This window comes from Somniosus microcephalus, chromosome 13, assembly GCF_052327205.1.
Source record: "Somniosus microcephalus isolate GS21.2 chromosome 13, FLI_Smic_1.0, whole genome shotgun sequence".
NCBI classification, from domain to species: domain Eukaryota; kingdom Metazoa; phylum Chordata; class Chondrichthyes; order Squaliformes; family Somniosidae; genus Somniosus; species Somniosus microcephalus.
The window spans coordinates 39,040,494-39,060,693 of NC_140999.1; the positions used below are offsets into that span (position 1 = coordinate 39,040,494).

The 20,200-nt window shown below is 46.4% G+C and overlaps 1 protein-coding gene across 1 annotated transcript in view; it reads left to right on the forward strand.

Moving 5' to 3' along the window:
- The first annotated feature begins 4,520 nt into the window (after nt 1–4,520).
- LOC147108243 (fibrillin-2-like) overlaps nt 4,521–20,200 on the forward strand; it is a 125,503-nt gene continuing 109,823 nt past the window's right edge. The window contains exon 1 of the mRNA XM_086005999.1: nt 4,521–4,846. Coding sequence (XP_085862125.1) covers nt 4,671–4,846 — 176 coding nt within the window. The 5' untranslated portion in view covers nt 4,521–4,670. The remainder of the gene's footprint in view (nt 4,847–20,200) is intronic.

Consider the following 20,200-nt stretch of genomic DNA (forward strand, 5'->3'; position numbering starts at 1 on the left):
GCGAACGGAGCATGTGATCAGACTGAGAATGGCGCACATGATCAGACTGAGAATGGCGCACAGGATCAGACTGAGAATGGCGCACAGGATCAGACTGAGAACGGAGCATGTGATCAAACTGAGAATGGAGCATGTGATCAAACTGAGAACGGAGCATGTGATCAGACTCTGTTTTTTGGTTTGTTTGTTCTTTGTTTGTGTAAAAAAAAGTAAAACAGCAATGTTCTGGTGTTGGAGATGTGAGCATGGAGCATTGTAACAGTAAATGTGCGGCCCCTGCCCCACTTAATGTGGCAGCTGTGTCCTGTCTGAGTCACTCAGCAGTTGTGAACAGTTTGGTGCAATAGCCAGCACTTTCTCAGTGAGAAGCCGGGAATGACAGATGTCAAGGTTGCACAGTCATCTTTGCTGCTTTTGGAGTGCTGCAGAAAGTGAGAGTCAGGCTGCAATACTTCATCACATGCTGGTTCCCTGACATTCCAGGAACAGCCTGGGATCATCGACTTAACATTTGTTGACAGCTCAGTAAGAATTGCACCTTCTCTGTGGGTCTGTGCTCACTTCCTCTTTAGTCTGGTGACTTGCTGGAATGCCATTCCAATCTGTGAAAAATTACACTGGGCAGCTCCAGAGAACCAGCTGCATTCTTTATGTGTCTGAATTAAAGAAAGCGGCAAAAAAAAATTCAAACACCAAACTCTTGTTTAACTTTATACAGAAATTGCAGCAATTTCTAGTATATTTTGTAATTAACACAGGAAATTCAGCAGTTACCCAATACTGTATACACAGAGAGAGAGGAGGAGGGTGCAGAGGGTGGAGAGAGATGGAGAGGAAGACAAAGAGGGAAAGGGAGGGTGAGACATAGGGAGGGGAGAGACAGACAGAAAGACAGAGACACACGGAGAGAGGCAGAAAGTGAGAGAGATAAAAGAGAGAGAGAAGGGCAGACAGAAAGTGAGTCAGACATAAGAGAGAACAGAGTGTGTAAAAGTGTGCAAGAGAGACAGTAAGTGAGAGATAACAGGGAGAGACGAGGAAATAGAGAAATAGAGACAGACAAAGGAGAGACAGTGAGAATGAGACAGAAAAGAATGAGAGAGAAAGAGAGGAGGAGATGGAGATACACACAGATAGAGAAACAGAGAAAGAGACAAAGGGAGATAGATACACAGTGAAAGAAATGGACTTAGAAAAGAAAAATAGAGGGGGAGCTAGCATCTCACAGTCTGGTATCTCACTGTATAATAGGTCAGTCTGACCTATAGCATGCGATGGTAAAGTGACTATGAGCCTGACTTGCTCCTTATTGCCTCAAGCTTGCTTGGTTTGGCCATTTTGTTGCCATTTTACCAGGAAACAGTTTCTTTCTAAAGATGCACCCAGTTGGAAATGCCAATTGATTGTTAAGGGACACAAGATCTGTGAAGCAGAGATGACTAACATTCAAATACTGAAGTTGTAACATGGAATCCATGCCACCCTGGCCACACCCAGTAATAATGGCAACATGGGCACAGTGAGTCCATTCCTTCCCAATCATTTCCAATAATAGTGATAATGCAGGTACATTGAATCCATCCCACCCACTGGCCACTCCCAGTAATTGTGATAATACAGATACCTTGGCCCCGATATTAATGGAGGGCCGGGGAGGGAGCAGGGGTCAGCTTTGCGTTTGGGAAACCCGGGAGAACGAGTTTCCTATGGACCTGCTGATTACAATTTTTGAAATCCGTTTCCCAGCCGCAGCCAGCCAGATTGAGAGGCTGTCTGGCTGTCGGATGGGTAGGCAAACCTGCTGCACCAGGCCACAGCCGGGGAGTGGAGAGGAGGGAGGGAGAGATTGGGGCTCAGGGGGACATCGAGAGATCGGGAGTCGAGGAAGAAATCGATGGGAGGGGCCCTGACAGATAGGAGATGGAGGGGTCAAGATCGTGGAGGCCCATGGAGGACATGGGGGAGGGGGGCGGGAGGAGGTTGTGGGCTGGGGAGGACATCGGGAGGGCATCAGATCGCTGGGTGGTGGGGGGTTCAATCAGGTTAACAGGTTTGCTTGGTGGGCTGGGGGGATGCACTCCTGCTCCACCTGGCCCACAAGCATTGCTGGGAAAGCACTTACCTTTCCATGCAGCAGTCCTCATCTCCCTTTAGCTGCCGGGTTTCCCGAGGCCTGGGAAACCCGGCCGGCCAGCGTTAAAGCTGGAAGAGAGATAAAATCTGAGGCACACAGCCTCATTAAAATATTTAAATGAGTGACCCATCTCCTGGGAGCAGGTTGGTCACCCACCTCCCATCACATCTGCATTAAAACCGGAAGTGGGTGGGTTTGAGGCCGGTTGGGTTGGGTTTTGAGATTTCTTTACATTTTTACTGCCTACCTTACTGACCCAATTCCACCTGTTTTGGGGGTTAAAATTTCCCCCATTGAGTCGATACCATCCGGATCACTCCCAGTAATAGTGAGAGAGCAGGTTCATTGAGTCAATCCCACCTGGTAATAATGGCAGCATGTGCACATTGAATCCATCTACTTGGCTACTCCTAGTAACAGTGCTGATAGTACAGGCACATTGAGTCTTGAGGTTTCACACTAACCCTCATAGTGATTACTCCTCCAACCTAAATTAATGCAAGTATTAGAATTTCTAATGATGGAAAAAGCCTTTAGTCCCAACACACCTGCCTTGTTTTGATTGATCATTTTCACCTATCCATCTTCTCACCATATCTCTCAATCCCACCAATTCACCTTATCCATCAACCCCACCTACACACCTGACCACATATCCCTCAATCCCACCTTCTCATTTTATCCCTCAATCTCACCTTCTAACCACATATCCCTCAATCCCACCTGCACACCTAACCACATATCCCTCAATCCCACCTTTTAACCATATATCCCTCAATCCCACCTACACACCTAACCACATATCTCTCAATCCCACCTTCTCATTTTATCCCTCAATCTCACCTTCTAACCACATATCCCTCAATCCCACCTGTACACCTAACCACATATCCCTCAATTTCACCTTCTAACCACATATCCCTCAATCTCACCTTCTAACCAAATATCCCTCAATCACACCTGCACACCTAACCACATATCCCTCAATCTCACCTTCTAACCACATATCCCTCAATCGCACCTACACCCCTAATTATATATCCCATATAAACCCACCTACACACCTTCTCACCATATCATTCAATTCCTTCTCTGTCCAAAAAGGCACCTCATTGTCTCTTGACCCCTTAAGCTGCCTACTTCAATGTCCTTATTCCACAACTTGATTACCCTTTGAGTGAAAAAGTTCTCCCTGACTTGCCTTCTTATTCTGAATTTGTGAACTCTTCTCAACAATATTATTCTGTATCTGATGAATGAAATCAATAGAAAAAAGGCAACGGCATTGTTTGAACAAATATTGTTATTAAAGGAGAAGAGTTGAGAACAGAGTTAGGCTGGGTTTGTTTAACAAAGATGGTTGTCACTTCCATTGTGTGCCGCAGCTGTTTGTTTGGATTTGCCCGGTGCAGGCAGACTGAGGACATTACAAGTGTGTGGATATCACGGTTACCTCGGTGAGGGAACTTCTCCAGAATGTTCACAAAACGTGCAACATGGGACACACGTTTTCTAATCTCTGTGATTAAAAGATTCAGTTGGAAGAAAGAATTTAGAAATTAGGTTTTAAAATAAAATCAAAGCCAGAGTTTGGCTTCTCAATCTGGAGTTTTCTGGAATGCCGATGAAGGGATTGGGATCGGATGGTTGGAGAACCAACACTTTGGTTTGCTGGGCTGTCCTTCTTCCTTGTAGCAGGGACTTCGCTGGCTGCATTCTGTGATCATCTGTTAAATGTGAACCATTTGACTGGGAATGTAACATCTAGCAGCCCAAGCACTGATGCAGTCATCGTGGTCTTGCAGCCTAAGTGAATTGATGGTGTGATTCTGATGCAGGTTTGCTTTCTACACCCACTTTCGGGTCTGCTCATTTCTGCTGATCACTATGTTATTTTCTTTCTCCATTTTTTAAATATACCTGAGGTCGCATTTTTAAAGTCACGGATTGTTGGGAGAGTTTGAAATCGACCTGAAATTGACAAGTAGATCCCTGGAAAGGGATCTTACAGCTGAAAGTGTTTAGCTGTGCCTTGTTAATTTCAGACCCCATGGAAGTTTGAGAAACGTTTGGCTCAGGAATGTGCTGGGTTTCTTTAGCCCCTCGCCACTGTCGACGAAGGACCGCCTCCTTGCCCAGTTTGGATCCAGCTTTCTCCCCCTCCTCCTCGGGTTAGGATTTTATTCCCTCCCCGGCCCAGATCCCCCACCAAACAAAGAGCTCTGGGCTGATCAGGATCTCCCGACCCTGAAGGAATTCTCTGTGTCCTGATTAAAAGCAGATGTTTTCCCGCTGCTCAGCAGAGCGCTCCCATTGATGGTAAACTTTTGCCTCTTTGTTTAAAACCCTTGTGTACACAGTGCTTACCCCTCCATTCCTCGGAATCGCCTGCTGCCTGTGTCAGGACTTCATGTGAGAGGAGTGGGAGTTTGAGACAACTCTTTAATTTTCTCTCTCTCTCTCTTCAGCCCAATAGGAGTGGATCGGGGGGCTGAGTGTCTGCAGCAGTTTGAAGCGTTCTCCAGGAGGTTGCAGCATGGGGGCACGGTGGATAGCCAAGTTTGTGCTGGGATGTACGGCTCTGATCTGTCTTTCCATTGAAGAGGCGCTGACCCAACAAGAGAGCGAGTTTGGAGCGGCGAGATTCGCAGGAGCCGGGGACAGAGAATTACAATCGCGGGTCAGGAGACGAGGTCAAGACAACTTGAGAGGGTAAAGTTCAGTCATTGCAAATAATCCGAAAAAACTAGTCAAATATCGAATAGAAGAAATAGAGAGAGGGTCCACAGCTCATTTCATTCTAAATGTGGCCCTGGTCATACCAGAGAATCCTAGTTCTCAAAGTTTTCTCATTTAATATATATAAATTATTTTTTAAATATATATGTATATAATAATGTGTATATATATATATTATACATATATATATGTATAAAACATATGCTATTCAGCAACACCGCTTAGCATCTGAAGTTTGAGCCCCCTTTTTGAAATGACCCCGTTTAATAAAGGAAAAGTTGGAAGGATTGGGGAATGTAGTTTGTGATCCTCTCCACGGTTTGGCCATTCATAGTCTTTCAGTTCCACTCGAACCCCGACCCCCCACTCGCGCTTGTCTCCTTCAAACTTTGTGCTTTTGTGTTGGGAATGCGGTTGAAAGTGGGAGCCAGCTGTTGGCTCAGAGTGAAGGGATGTTCGGGGCCGAGTGTGTCGATTTGAAGGGGAGGACAATGTATCGATTAATAAATGGGAGGATTTGAATGCATTCAGAGTTGGTTTTTACCCTTGAGAGGAGCCCAGTTCTTTGTCTTGGTCGGAATGTGACTTGGGGAGGGGGCAGAGATCTGAAGGGGGCCTTAGAGAGGACTGGACTGGACTGAGAAAACGTCAACACTTTTGAGTTTTTAGGACCTACTTGTAAAATCTGTACTTAAAAAACAAACATGCATTTGAACTTTATTGTATATGTGTGAATTTCCTTCCATGCATTTAACAACCCTTATGAACCCAGAGCCCCACATAGTACTTGAAATCAGCTCCGAATGCCTCTCTGGAAATCCATTCCAGCCAGGGGGGAATAGTTTATGGTGACTGAATAAGTCAAATTCCATTTTTTATTACATGGGATTCCAGGATTTTTATCATTGTTTTGGGATCACATTCTATGCTTCCATCCCTTTTACCATGAAAACCACAGCCCAGTGGCTTGGATTGTAACTTACCAAGGCACAGGTCTGATTAATGGAAGTCCCACCCGGCCAATGCAGTTGAGTTGGGTTTTTTAAAACTGTAAAATGATGAGAAATTCAGTGAAATGTGCTGACTGTAAGTAGGGCTAAATGGGGAGTGAGCAGGGCCAAGGCAGTGAAAGTGAGCAGTTAGCATTATGTTGGTAATGCTGTTTTTTTTGCATTGAGATTATTGTCAAAGATACAATTGGAATAAATTGGGTCTGAAGGTAATGTTTCTCCTGCTGGCCTCCAGTATAAATCACAAACCTACACAATTACACAGAAAGTACACAGGACTTGAATTAACTTGTGTGAAGATTTCACAGAAATCTTCATTTTGTTTTAAGTGGGTGACAAAGCTGTCTTGTACCGTTGAAGGATGGAGACATTATGTTTTTAGCCACTGCTGGCAGACATCCAGAAGCTGCAAAGCTCGACTCTTGTGAGGGGACAATGAGCATGGTGTGTTGCTGGTGGCCAGCTTGCCATAGCTCCTCAAGTTGATTTTCCATGAACTTTTTGTAATTCAGTTACAATTAACTTTAAGTGTCGCTTGAGTTGAAATGTATACACCACTGAGACACTTAATTCAGATTAAAGCGCCATGAATAATTCATTCTTCTGGTTAGCGGTTGAATCAAGTGTGATTCCTTTTGAAAGCTACACGTGCAGAGTGTAATTTACAATCTGATGCAGGAGTAAAGCTGCTCTATTGTAATAGCAGTGAGAGCTACCTTAAAATGCATCAGCAAGTGCCAAAAATCATCATTTTTGAAACCTAAAATGAAGATTTTTCCCAATAATCTGTAATGCCTTTCTAACTAACTCAAACCCACCATCGCAAATAAGACTGGGCTGTGTGTATGTGAGACTCCCACTCAATTTTCCACATAGTGGAATCACTGTAATGCCTACAAGGAGGTGAGACAGGAGCATGGAGCCCCTCAATGTCTACATTTGATTTCTCTTGAAAGAAGTCTTGAGATAATAGATGATTTATTATACTTGTAAGTGTGGTCAGTTCACTTAACTTTACAAATCCGTGCATTGCAGATTATGAGTTAATATATAACCTTCAGATGTTTAGGGATAGATGTTCCTTAGGACCATGTTTGAAACATTGGTTATTGCAAATATTAATGAATTTTTAAAAATGCAGTGAGTTTAAATTCGCGATTGCTGATCTGATGTGAACAGCAGTGAATATATGGTGATATATATTAATCTATTAAAGAAGTGGTTTATTCATTTCTAATGTTGGATTGACAATGCTCTGGTGTTGTTTCTCTCCCTCTCTCTGACCAATCATTCCAATAAATCCTTCCTCTGCATTTAATAAGTAAAACACAGCACAAAGTGAGCTGGATTGGTTGAGACACGCCCAGTGTGAATATATTGCAATTACATCACAGGAATGAATATGTTTTTACTGAGACCAAATACAAAAGTCAGTTTCCCCTTGAGTCACCAATTAACACAAGTTAAAAGACCAGCCTTTTTCTGCTGTTACACTATAATTCTTTCTCCCAATTTGCAATTTGCTAAATTGTGTTTTGGGCAACACAGTACTCTGTCTATAAATGCAATACAGAGTGCACTTATACCGTAGCAAAGGGTCTGACGACCGCTCTGCAGGACCTTGCTTATACTGCCCGATTTCTGCCCAGTTCTGATTCAGATTTTCCTGGTCAGGAGAGAGCTCTGTCTGTTCGAGGTTTACACACTCACTTGGAAATCTATGCCAGCAGCCCCCACACGAGCACATTTTAAGCCTGTTTAAACCACAATGGAGTTCTACTCCATGCAGTGGCAAACCCAAGGAGTGAAAGACTGCCTTCTCCAGAGGGGTCGGGTCGTCCAATGGTTCTATCCAGAGTTGGGTCAGGACCTGACTCAAGTTGTGCTGTAATTTTTTGCAATACAAACACGGCTAGACAGAGTTTGAAACTACATATGATTGTAAGGAAGGTATAGTTTTGTGCTACAGAAATCGCCATTTGCTACAGATTTGTGTACTGATTACTTGATAATGGGAGTTAGTAAAGATTGAGTCCATTGCTTTGATAACTAAAAAATCTACAGAGCTTCGCTGCATTAAGCTTTTTCTTTGGGCAATTGTGTTCAAGGTAAATTTGCTCCTAATGTGACCCAAAGTTCTTGTGATGCCCCACACAGAGCTCCCTATCTCAGCCAGCCAGTCTAGGAGTAGGTGAGATGCTGGCCTTATGGATTGGTGGGAAATAAACTGGAGGGTGACTTTAACGTTGCTGCTCCTACAACTCTTTCTTCGAGCTCCTGGCAGCTCCAAGAGTATCATTAGGAGTGAGCTCAGCTCTTGGTCTGCACTCTTGGTCAGGAGCAATGTGTGGTAGAGAGCGACCTAAACAATGCCTGTGGGGTAGGGACAAGAAAAATCATCCATGTTGCTGCACCTGATCACTGTCCAGTGGGCCTGCTGGAATGTGTGTGTGTAAAATCAACCAGAGGTGGGCATGATTGAACTTGGCTATGATACTTCTCGCAGTCAAATATCCTCTCAACGCTCGCATGAAAAATGGTAAGTTTATTGATGTACTAGGGGCTGGTGGTATCCCTGGAACTATAGCCTAAGAAAGAGGGGAGACATTTTGAAAAAAGATAGACATGATGTATAGAGAAGGCATACATCCTCACAAAGGTGAAGAATATGTGCGCTTGTGAATTTCTGGAGTCTAAAGGCTACCAAAGTACAAGTTATAAATCACCCCAAATTATATATTGTCTGTATAAATACCATAACAGAAGAAAGTATGGGGCAAGAAAAAGCCCATTCACTCCCTCTACAGCCCATGTGTATTCTTCCCTATCATGGACTCTACCCACCCATTTAATCTCCTTCCACAGCCAATGCACAATGTACCATATTGTGGACACCACCCCATCCATTTAATCTACTGAGGAAAAAATTTGTATAATTGCTCGCTGACCCTCAAACACAATGCAGTAACTCTCCAGAAAACCTGTCCATCTGCACCTCTCCATTCAACTCTGCTGGCTGGACTATTTACTGCTTCACTGGATCACACTGGCCAGAATGAAGTGGCCAACTTGAGCATCATCCACTGACCCAAACAGAATGCGTGGTAGGGGATTAACTTAGTCTGATTCACATGTCAAATTTGCCCACTTATGTGGTGAAAGACTGGTTAAACTGCAAGTTCAGTCTATCACAGTCTTTCTTGTGTAAGAACCACCTCCAAGTTCCCCTCCAAGTCACACACCATCCTGACTTGGAAATATATCGGCGTTCCTTCATCGTCGCTGGATCAAAATCCTGGAACTCCCTCCCTAACAACACTGTGAGAGTACCTTCACCACATGGACTGCAGCGGTTCAAGAAAGCGGCTCACCACCACCTTCTCAGGGGCAATTAGGGATGGGCAATAAATGCTGGCCTTGCCAGCGATGCCCACATCCCGTGAATGAATTTTAAAAAAGCACTGGGCCTAAGTTTGGTCAGTTTAAACTAGAATAAATTCAAGCCATGTTAATTTCCTGTTTCAATTAAAATTCTAACCGGCTGGGATTAGTAGGGGAGGAAATTTGGGTTATTGGATACCAGCACTTACAGCCCATTACCTCTTTGGCTATTTCAACATGATGCTCACATATGTTGGACAGAAGCGTTGATGTAAATGTGCTCCATGTATAAACTGTCTGATTGGCAGCATAGAGTCATTCCTGCCATTGTATATGGACAGACAAGTAATTCCAGATTTAGAGGACCATATAGACTTGCAATAGATACTGTTTGTGTTTACCATTTCCAGCTGAGACTTTTGTCTAATTTGGGGGAAAATTATTGTCATTGTTTTCTGGCCAACAGCTGTGATTTTCAAATGAATCCTTATTGCAACAGAAACTCTGGGGAACGGAGACAGCAATTAAAATCAGTATTTCAAATTGTGGGTTTGCTTCAACAAGTGTTTTTTGAGGAACAGGAAGTGTTTATGTTCCTGAATTCTCTGAATCCAGGCATATTTAACTCATTATGCACTGAAATTTCTTGTTTAGCTTCTCTGAGCCATCAGAGAAGCTAATCAGTGAGGAACTGATATAGATTAGGAAGGGCCCAGGTTCCTGGTCCGATCTCAACTGGGGTGACAGAAGGGGGTGGGAGGCTAAAATTAGCCTTAGTGAACATGGGTTAAGGAAGGCAAAATCAAGCAGGATTCCTGCTCCAGAACACTTTTCCTGAACATGGGTGTTTGTGGATATCGGCGGGTGAAGAGTTGTTTCGGCTCAACTGTGGAGCGCTCCTCTGCAGTAGAGCACTCTGTGATGATATTTACTGTCTAGGTTCATAGAAGAAATGGCTACTTTGGTGGGGGGTGGTCTGAAAAGAATCTCTGGCCGATATAAATTTACCCCACCAAGAGTCAGCACCCGGGAGACTGCACCCCACCAAGAGTCAGTGCCCGGGGGACTGTACCCCACCAAGAGTCAGTGCCCGGGAGACTGTACCCCACCAAGAGTCAGTGCCCAGGGAAACTGTACCCCACCCAGAGTCAGTGCCCGGGGGACTGTACCCCACCAAGAGTCAGTGCCCAGGAGAATGTACCCCACCAAGTGTCAGTGCCTGGGGGGACTGCACCCCACCAAGAGTCAGTGCCCAGGAGACTGTACCCCACCAAGAGTCAGTGCCCAGGAGACAGTACCCCACCAAGAGTCAGTGCCCAGGAGACAGTACCCCACCAAGAGTCAGTGCCCAGGGGACTGTACCCCACCAAGAGTCAGTGCCCGGGAGACTGTACCCCACCAAGAGTCAGTGCCCAGGGGACAGTACCCCACCAAGAGTCAGTGCCCAGGGGACTGTACCCCACCAAGAGTCAGTGCCCGGGAGACTGTACCCCACCAAGAGTCAGTGCCCAGGGGGACTGTACCCCACCAAGAGTCAGTGCCCAGGGGGACTGTACCCCACCTAGAGTCAGTGCCTGGGAGACTGTACACCACCAAGAGTCAGTGCCTGGGAGACTGTACCCCACCAAGAGTCAGTGCCTGGGAGATTGTACCCCACCAAGAGTCAGTACCTGAGGGGACTGTACCCCACCAAGATTCAGTGCCCGGGGGACTGTACCCCACCAAGAGTCAGTGCCCAGGAGATTGTACCCCACCAAGTGTCAGTGCCCGGGGGGACTGCACCTCACCAAGAGTCAGTGCCCAGGAGGCTGTACCCCACCAAGAGTCAGTGCCCAGGGGACTGTACCCAACCAAGAGTCAGTGCCCGGGGGACTGTACCCCACCAAGAGTCAGTGCCGAGGGGAGACTGTACCCCACCAAGAGTCAGTGCCCAGGAGACTGTACCCCACCAAGAGTCAGTGCCCAGGGGACTGTACCCCACCAAGAGTCAGTGCCCAGGGGACTGTACCCCACTCAGAGTCAGTGCCCAGGAGACTGTACCCCACCAAGAGTTAGTGCCCAGGGGACAGTACCCCACCCAGAGTCAGTGCTTGGGGGACTGGACCCCACCAAGAGTCAGTGTCCGGGAGACTGTACCCCCACCAAGAGTCAGTGCCCGGGCGACTGTACCCCACTAAGAGTCAGTGCCCGGGAGACTGTACCCCACCAACAGTCAGTGCCTGGGAGACTGTACCCCACCAACAGTCAGTGCCTGGGAGACTGTACCCCACCAAGAGTCAGTTCCCGGGGGACTGTACCCCAGCAAGAGTCAGTGCCCAGGGGACTGTACCCCAGCAAGTGTCAGTGCCCGGGAGACTGTACCCCACCAAGAGTCAGTGCCCAGGGGAGACTGTACCCCACCAAGAGTCAGTGCCATGGGGGACTGTACCCCACCAAGAGTCAGTGCCCGGGAGACTGCACCCTACTAAGAGTCAGCGCCCGGGGGACTGTACCCCACCAAGAATCAGTGCTTTAGGGAGCAGCAAAGGTCAGCATCTGGTGAACTGTACCCCTCAGGGGTAAATGCCTGCAGGAGAGGAAAGAATATTGGTGAAGGAAACTGGCAAGGATAATTAATTTATTGAATGTTTTTCAGGTTATTGCAATGTGGAGATAGATAAAGGCAGCCCATTCAATGGATGGACTCGCATGTCTGATTTAATTATTGTCCATGTGGTTTTTAACGAAGCAAAATTGGAATTTCTCTACAACTAGTTGAAGAGAGAAAGCCTTTTGTGGTATGAGATGGTGCTTGCCTAGTTTCAGCCTATTACAAGCCTGGGATAGATCTGGTGTGCTCCTGCCTTCAGCCCTGGTGCACCGTCTAGTTTGAGCCCTGGTACTGCGCTGGAGTTTCAATTCTAGGGCCACAATTCCAATCCAACTCTCATCTATTGAGCTCCTACCCTGCATGGGGGAGCTCTGCTGGTCAGTGGCCCTTTATCTTGGGAAGCAAAAAAAGAAAACTATCCTGTACTTCTAGAAATATGTATTATTAAGCGAGGGTACTGTCGCAGTGCAGAGCCCACCTGCCGGTCTGAATTTTCCAGTATCTACTGCCTGAACACATTGCTAATACAGTGCAAACTGGAGGATTTGGAGGCAGTTTCTAAAATGCAAAGATTTCTGAAAATCACATATGTAGCCCAGACTCTCCTCCCTCACGGGGGACAACATGGAGCCAGGGAGGAGACAAAATAGAAATTTGAATTAATGAGCCATGCAAAGTAAAGTCTATGATGACTGTGAGCGCTCTCTGGCTAGGTTAAAGGCAATTTTTGTAGATACGGGTGAAAATACATGAAACCTCAGCACACTGGCTGTGCAGGGAATTGCATTGAATGTGCTCTCAATATGACTCAAGAATTTTTTGATGTTGAACAGTGTGAGGCTTCATGTATTCTGGATTCATTGATTTCTTTTCAATTTGTCTTAAGAAGGCACTGAATCTTGCTAAGGCACAATCCCACAGGTATACTGGGGGAGGAACTGGCGGGTGCACTCTTCCATACTGGGAGATCATGTAGCTGAGCCTGATCCCAATTTCAGTGCGTGCATTTTCCAGCAGGGGGGTCACTGGATAGTGATCAGGAGCAGGACCCCAGGCTAATTATTGCCCTCCCTAACCAAAGGGCCACGAGGCCAATTGTAGCCCCCACCACCCCAGCTGAGATCAGGTGGTCAGAAATTCATCTGTCAGTGGCACCCAATTAGATTTCCTAATCTTCCGATTTAAGACCCTCCAAAGGTTGTCAGAGCCTGAGTCAAGATGGGCTCAGTCCTTTGTCTTCACTGGATCAATAAAACGTCAAGACTTCCCACAAGTCTTCCTGCAGTACAAAGCCCAAGAATAAGGGTGTTCACGCAGTAAAACAATTAGTAACCCAACTTAACATTTTGTTGGTCAAGACTTTGGGATGGTTAACCTGGGATTTAGAATGAGTTTAGCATAACAAAGGCAAGGCCATCAGTTTCAGAGATGTCTTTACTGGCCCTAGCTTGCCTCTGTCCTCTGTGAGTGACTAATGATTATACTAAATGATTGTGTGTTTCTCAGTGCAACAGGAGATTGATATAACAGTGGTCTGTGCTCCTCTGACCTCTTCTCTTGTTCCTTCTAAGCTCCAAGTACTAAATCTTAATGCATCTTCCTCCTCCCTGCATCTTCAATGTCCTGAAATCAAAACTCAACACACTACCTTCTACTCTAAATTATGCTCTTCCAGGACCTCCATGCTGTAGAAGTCCTCACCTCCCTCAATCTTCCTATTGCAATTTACAGCCTTTTAAAACCCAAGCTTGATGTCACTTAATTGCTGCTACTTGATTTACCTCCTCCTATCTTTCCAACCTTGGGGATATCCTGCCCTGTGGGCCTTGGCCATTCCCAGGGTGTCTCTCAATGCAAGATCAGATATCTGAGAGCGTGCACCCTGTCCTTTAATTCCTGCTCTGTTCCTGTTGCAGGCTATTGCACACTGGTTGATTCTTCTGGTGTAATCAGTCAGTCATCTAGTAATTCAAACTAAATAAAACTATTCAGTAATAAGACTGTCCATTTTATACAATAATGACTGGACTGTTAAAACGGATGGCCTGGATTTAGAACCAAGAGCTTCTATTAAACCAGCTAATTAGAGAACATGCTATCTTTAATCTGGAATGTTTTGTTTGGGCAGCAGTTGTGTACAATGGGCACAGGTACAAAGGGTTTGAGGGGGAGGGTTAGGATTTCCTTTTCCGGATCGGGTATCTGTTTATCTGGAGTTGACTAGGTTTGGTTTTGATGTAAGTGGGAATCGGCTCCTTGGAGGCAGCAGCAACAAGAACAATTTGCATTTATATAGCGCCTTTAATGCAGTAAAACGTCCCAAGGTTATCAAACAACATTTGACAGTGAGCCACATAAGATATTATATAAAGAGGTAGGTTTTAAGGAGCGTTTTAAAGGAGGAAAGAGAGGCGTAGACGTTTAGGGAGGGAATTCCAGAGCTTAGGGCCCAGTATCTGATGGCACGGCAGCAGCTTGCTAGTCGCATAATGTGACCAACACAATATAACGCTCCAAGCCAGCAATCCGTTAGGAATTGCCAAAACAACTTGATTTATCAACGCAAAGGGTAGATATGATGTTTACGTCAGATCGGTCTTATTGCTGTAATTGTTGGGTCCATGTCTCACACTCGTATCTACCTGCCCCCAGCCTTTGGATAATTGAGAGCAGTGGGGTGCTGAGCAGTATGTCTCCTTCTGTAAAATATTGCTCTCAATCTATAGTCGCACACAGATATAATAAATATTTGAAACTGGTTATCAAACCTTTCCTGGAGGATGTTTCCCATTAGCCTGACACCCTGCCGGAGAGGAATCCATGTCAGTGTCTCTCTTCTGAACACCAGCATGTGCATAATCACAAGACTGGCTGAATATTTCTCTTGCATTATCTGTACAAAGTCAGATTAGAGGAACCTTTCACTGTTACTTGTTTGAACTATTTACACAGGTCATTCAACATCAAGTAAGTCCCATCAGAGTTGTTGAACTCTCATTGTAGTAAACGTGTATACCGTCAGTCCTTGGCTCAGATCTGTGGCTGATTCAGAGCTTACCTTATTGACCTAAACCAGACAAGAACTGTGGCCTGTTGGGGAAAGTCAGGCTGACCTTTAGCTGGAGGGTGAAAGGCCTCCGATGATGCTCCGTGAGCATTGAAATCCTTCCGCACCATCAAATTGCCTGGAATTGCTGATATTTTGGGAATGTTCCTCATTCCCTAACAGGAAGCTTCCAACAGCAGGAGAGTGAACTATTCAGGGGGATCAGTGCAAGCTGTGTGAATATCGCAGTGACTGCAGTGCCAGTGTGGTCAGGAGACAGGCGTGGCCTCTAGTGAGGCAACATCTCAATTTTACCTTCTGCTTGAGCTGGGAAGTGGGACTAGTGATGTGATTGAGAGCCACAAAGATCCATTTTAACACTGACAAATTGATTTAAGTGTCAAGCAGGTGAGAGGCCAGTAATGTTCCTATTAAGATAGCAAAATACTGCAGATGCTGGAAATCCGAAAAACAACAGAAAATGCTGGAAAAACTCAGCAGGCCAGGCAACATCCGTGGAGAGAAATTTGAGTTGACGTTTCTGTTACGTCCGTGTATAATAAGACACAGACTGCAGAGAACGGTACAACAGGTGTTTACTCAACGTGGCTCGCACTGCAACTGATCTGTACAGATTACTACTCAGCGTTATATACAGGTGTGGTCACTGCCGGTACTACAGTATACATGAGCTGTAAAAAGTAGTTCCCCCCCTTAAAGGTATATACATTACAATTCCTCCCCTTTTAGATTAACAGTACCATAACACTCATTTAACAATTAAATATCAAACTAATTACAATTAACACTTTTAACATGCAACATTAGCTGAAAATAGTCTATTTATATATTCAGTCTTTGGGGAGGCTTCCTGATCCTTTCTGGATAGCGCCTTTCCCGAGTGTCTTGCTCTTGGTGCGGAGGCGATTCTGGCCCCCTGTCATCGGTTGGTTCATCAGCTTCCGATGCTACTGTTTCTGGGGTAGATGCGACCTGTACGTCGGGTTCATCACCAGGTACGTATGGGCGAGGCATGGGGTTGACTTGTTCCTGTGACTCTAGGATCTGGTCAGCATGGCATCTCACGATGCTCTCCCCAACGTCCACTGTGTACATTAGTGGGCCCTGCCGTGTGCATGTCGTTCCTGGCTGCCATTTTTCTGTTCGGTAGTCGCGGGCCAAGACTGGTTGCCCTACATTGAAGCTCCTTGTTGGCTTCTCATGGATGTGCTGGAATTGCTTACTCTCAACATCTCTTCGTACGTTTGGTCTGAGCAAATCCAGGTGAGATCTTAACCTTCGGTTAAAGAACATCATGGCTGGGGCCTGATTGGTGACTGCATGTGTCGCATTCCGGTAGGCGAACAGGAAATTGTCCACCTTGTGCTGCAGCGGAATGTTGTCATTGTACATAGCCTTTATTGCCTTCTTAAAGGTTTGTACGAACCTCTCAGCCAATCCATTTGTGGCTGGATGATACGGGGCGGATGTGTAATGCCTTACCCCATTCTTTTTCAAGAACCTCCGGAACTCTTCGGACACAAACTGTGGTCCGTTGTCGGAGCAAATCTGTTCTGGCAAGCCATTCCTGGCAAAAATGGTCCGTAGGACTGCAATAGTTTTCTCCGTGGTGGTGGAGGACATTTTGATCACCTCAGGCCATTTCGAGTGCGCATCCATGGCTATTAAAAACATTGACTCCATGAATGGACCAGCAAAATCAATATGCACCCGTTGCCATGGAGATGAGGGCCACTCCCATGGGTGTAGAGGGGCCTGTGGTGGTGCATTTTGGACTTTCTGGCATCCTGAGCAGCTCTTGGTCAGGTCCTCGATTTGTTTATCGATTCCCGGCCACCACACATAAGCCCTGGCTAGGCTTTTCATTTTTACCCCTCCCAGATAACCCTCATGAAGCTCATTGAGCACTCTATCCCTTAACTTGGGTGGAATTACCACTCGGGATCCACACATCAAGGTCCCCCGGCACACTGACAGCTGTTCTCTCCTTGTCGAGAATGCTGGCAACAGTGAGTCGCCATGTGCTGGCCATCCCTTCACCGTCAAATCATATACCTGAGACAGTGTCGGGTCATTTCGGATTTCCTTTTCGATACAAGCGTTAGTTACCGGTAGGTATTCTACTATAGTCGAATGGAATATTTCGACAGGATCCACTGCTGGTGCTTCCTCCGCAGTAGGCAGTGGCAGGCGTGATAGCCCATCAGCATTTCCATGCTGTTTCGTGCCCTTATATTCAATCTCATAGTGGTGCGCCCCTAGAAAAAGTGACCATCTTTCTAGTCGTTGCGCAGTCATCACCGGAGCGCCCTTCTTCGGATTAAAAATGGAGAGAAGAGGCTGGTGATCAGTCAGCAAGGTGAATTTCTGCCCGTGCAGATAGTGATTGAACTTTTTCACTCCCCACACTAGGCTGAGGGCCTCCCTGTCAATCTGGGCGTAGTTACGCTCGGCTGAGGTTAGTGATCGTGACGCAAATGCTATTGGCCTCTCTGAGCCGTCCGAGAATTTGTGCAACAGCACCGCTCCAATGCCGTAGGGTGACGCATCACATGCCAACTGAATTGGTAATGCCGGGTTGCAATGGGCCAATAGCTCTTTCAATGTGATTAGTGTTTTGCTCTTCTGGAAAGCTCGTCTACATTCGTCACTCCACTTCCATGGCACCCCAGTTTGCAGTAGGGTGTTCAGTGGGTGTAGTATTGTAGACAAATTTGGTAAGAACTTATGGTCGTAGTTTACCAGCCCGAGGAACGACCTCAGTTGTGACACATTTTCCGGTGCTGGAGCCTTGACTACTGCCTCAATCTTCTCCGGGGACTTATGTAACCCCTCTTTATCGATAACGTGGCCACAATACGAGATCTGTTTTCTAAAAAACTCGCATTTGGGGCGGTTAGCTCGGAGCCCATATTCCTGCAATCTAGTGAGCACCTGCTCCAGGTTGGCAAGGTGATCACTGTCATTTTCGCCCGTGACCAGGATGTCGTCCAAATAACACTGGGTCCCTGGGATCCCTTGCAGGACTTGTTCCATTGCCCTCTGCCAAATAGCCGGAGCTGATGCTACCCCGAATACCAGCCGGTTGTATTGGTAGAGACCTTTATGGGTGTTGATTGTGAGGTATTTTTTTGATGCTTCTTCTACCTCCATTTGCAGATACGCCTGGGCCAGATCAATCTTAGTGAAGCGTTTCCCTCCAGATAGCGAGGCGAAAATTTCTTCAGTCCGCGGAAGTGGATATTGTACGGTGTGAAGGACCGAGTTCACTGTTACCTTAAAGTCCCCACAGATGCGAACCTTCCTTGGTTCCCCAGGCGTGCTGCTCAACAACTTTTTCATCACAGGGACGATGGGTGTAGCCCACTCGCTCCAGTCTACCTTGGACAGTACACCTGAACGTTCCAGACTCTCCAGCTCTGCTTCGACGGCTGGGCGGATCGCATAAGGTACCGGTCTGGCCTTAAAAAATTTTGGGCTTGCGTTTTCTTCAATTTTAATCGTCGCTGTCATGCCTTTTAGTGTTCTGAGTCCTTGCTGGAACACTTCTTTCGTGTCAGTTAGGATCTTTGACAGTCGCTCAGGTGTGACGTCGTCATCCTTTTTGTCAGCCACAGTTACTGCCTGTATGGAATGCCAATCCAATTGTATTTTCCGGATCCATTCACGTCCCAGTAATGGTGGTCCTCCATCTTGCAATACATACAGGTCTAGTTTTGGTGTTTCCTTACCGTTATATATAACGGTCACCCTTATTTTTCCTTTGGGGTAGACTTTTTGCCCCGTGTACGTCTTCAAAATAATTTTTGTGTCTCTCAAGGGTATGTGTGAGAATAGCCGCTCGCAGTCCCGTTGGTTTATGACTGTTAGGGCTGATCCTGTGTCCAATTCCATCTTTACCTGGACTCCTGCTATCTTGAGAGTGACCCAAATGGTTCGGTGATCCTCCGTTGTGATCACATTATGTAGTTTCAAACAACTCAGTTCCCTGCTTTCGGAGTTGTTATCACTCTTTTGTTCATCTGAACTATTCTCCGTCATCTTATGTACCTTCTGGTACTTTCCTTTGGTAGGTTTCTTATTGCTGGTTTTCTTTCCCGACCTGCAGACTCGTGCTATGTGTCCTACTTTTCCACACTGTCTGCACACTTTGTCTTTGAACCAGCAATCATTCTGGTCGTGTGTTGTTCTGCCGCAGCGATAGCACTTCTCTGTTCCATATGACATTTCGTTTGTGCCATATTCTTGCGGTCTCTGTTGTATCTCTGCAGCGCCCCGTGCTGCTGCTTCATATGATACCGCAATGCTGAAAGCCTTTTCTAGCGTAAGGTCCTTTTCAGATAAAAGCCGTTTCTGGGTTCCTTCACTTTGAAGCCCACACACAAACTTGTCCCTTAAGGTATCTGCCAGTCCCGCTCCAAACTGGCAGTGTTTCGATAGTTTGCGCAGTTCTGTTAAATATTCAGCATTGCTTTCATCCTTATGCTGGTTCCGTTTGTGAAACTTGAATCTTTCTGCTATCAGCAGCGGTGTGGGGTTTAAATGTTCCTGTAGTATCGTTACTATGTCTTCAAAACTCTTTTCCATTGGCCTCGTTGGGGTTACTAGATTTTGTAATAACCCATACGTCTTTGCACCCATTAAATTTAACAATACCAACGCTTTCTTGTCATCTAACACCTCATTTGCCTTGCAGTACACCTCTATTCGTTCGACATATGTAGTCCAATCTTCGACTTCATTGTCAAATGTGGTGATACTGCCACTCTTTGGCATTTTGGGTATGGTTTAAAATGGCGTCTCCCAATGGCTTAAAATGGTGTCTCCCACGCTTTCCTTCCTCCCCCACTGCTGCCAACGCCGCTGCCGGCGGTTGTCGTGGCAATGGCGGCGCCTCGCGGGTTTCTGCGCGTCTCTCTCTCCCTCTTTCCGACGCTGCTCAGCCCCTGAACACCGGCTGCGCCCTGTGCGCTCTGCCCTCTCTCTCTCCCCCGTCGACGCTGCTCGGCCCTTTGCTGTGCCGCTCGGTCGGGCTCTAGCCCACCGCTGTCCGGGAAGGGCCTGTGCACTACCTGTTGCCAGCCCGTTTTGCTGGACCACCTCGACTGGAAAGCCAAGCCTGGCTCTCGACAGCCTCCCCCGCAATTCTCGAGTCTCTGCTGGATGACTGGGCGGCTGCCCGTGGTTGACGCCCGAGTCTCTGGCCTTGACCTCCAATCCACTGATCTCCAGGAACGAATCCCCGGGAGGTGATGCAGAGTTGCAGGTAGGTTCGAACT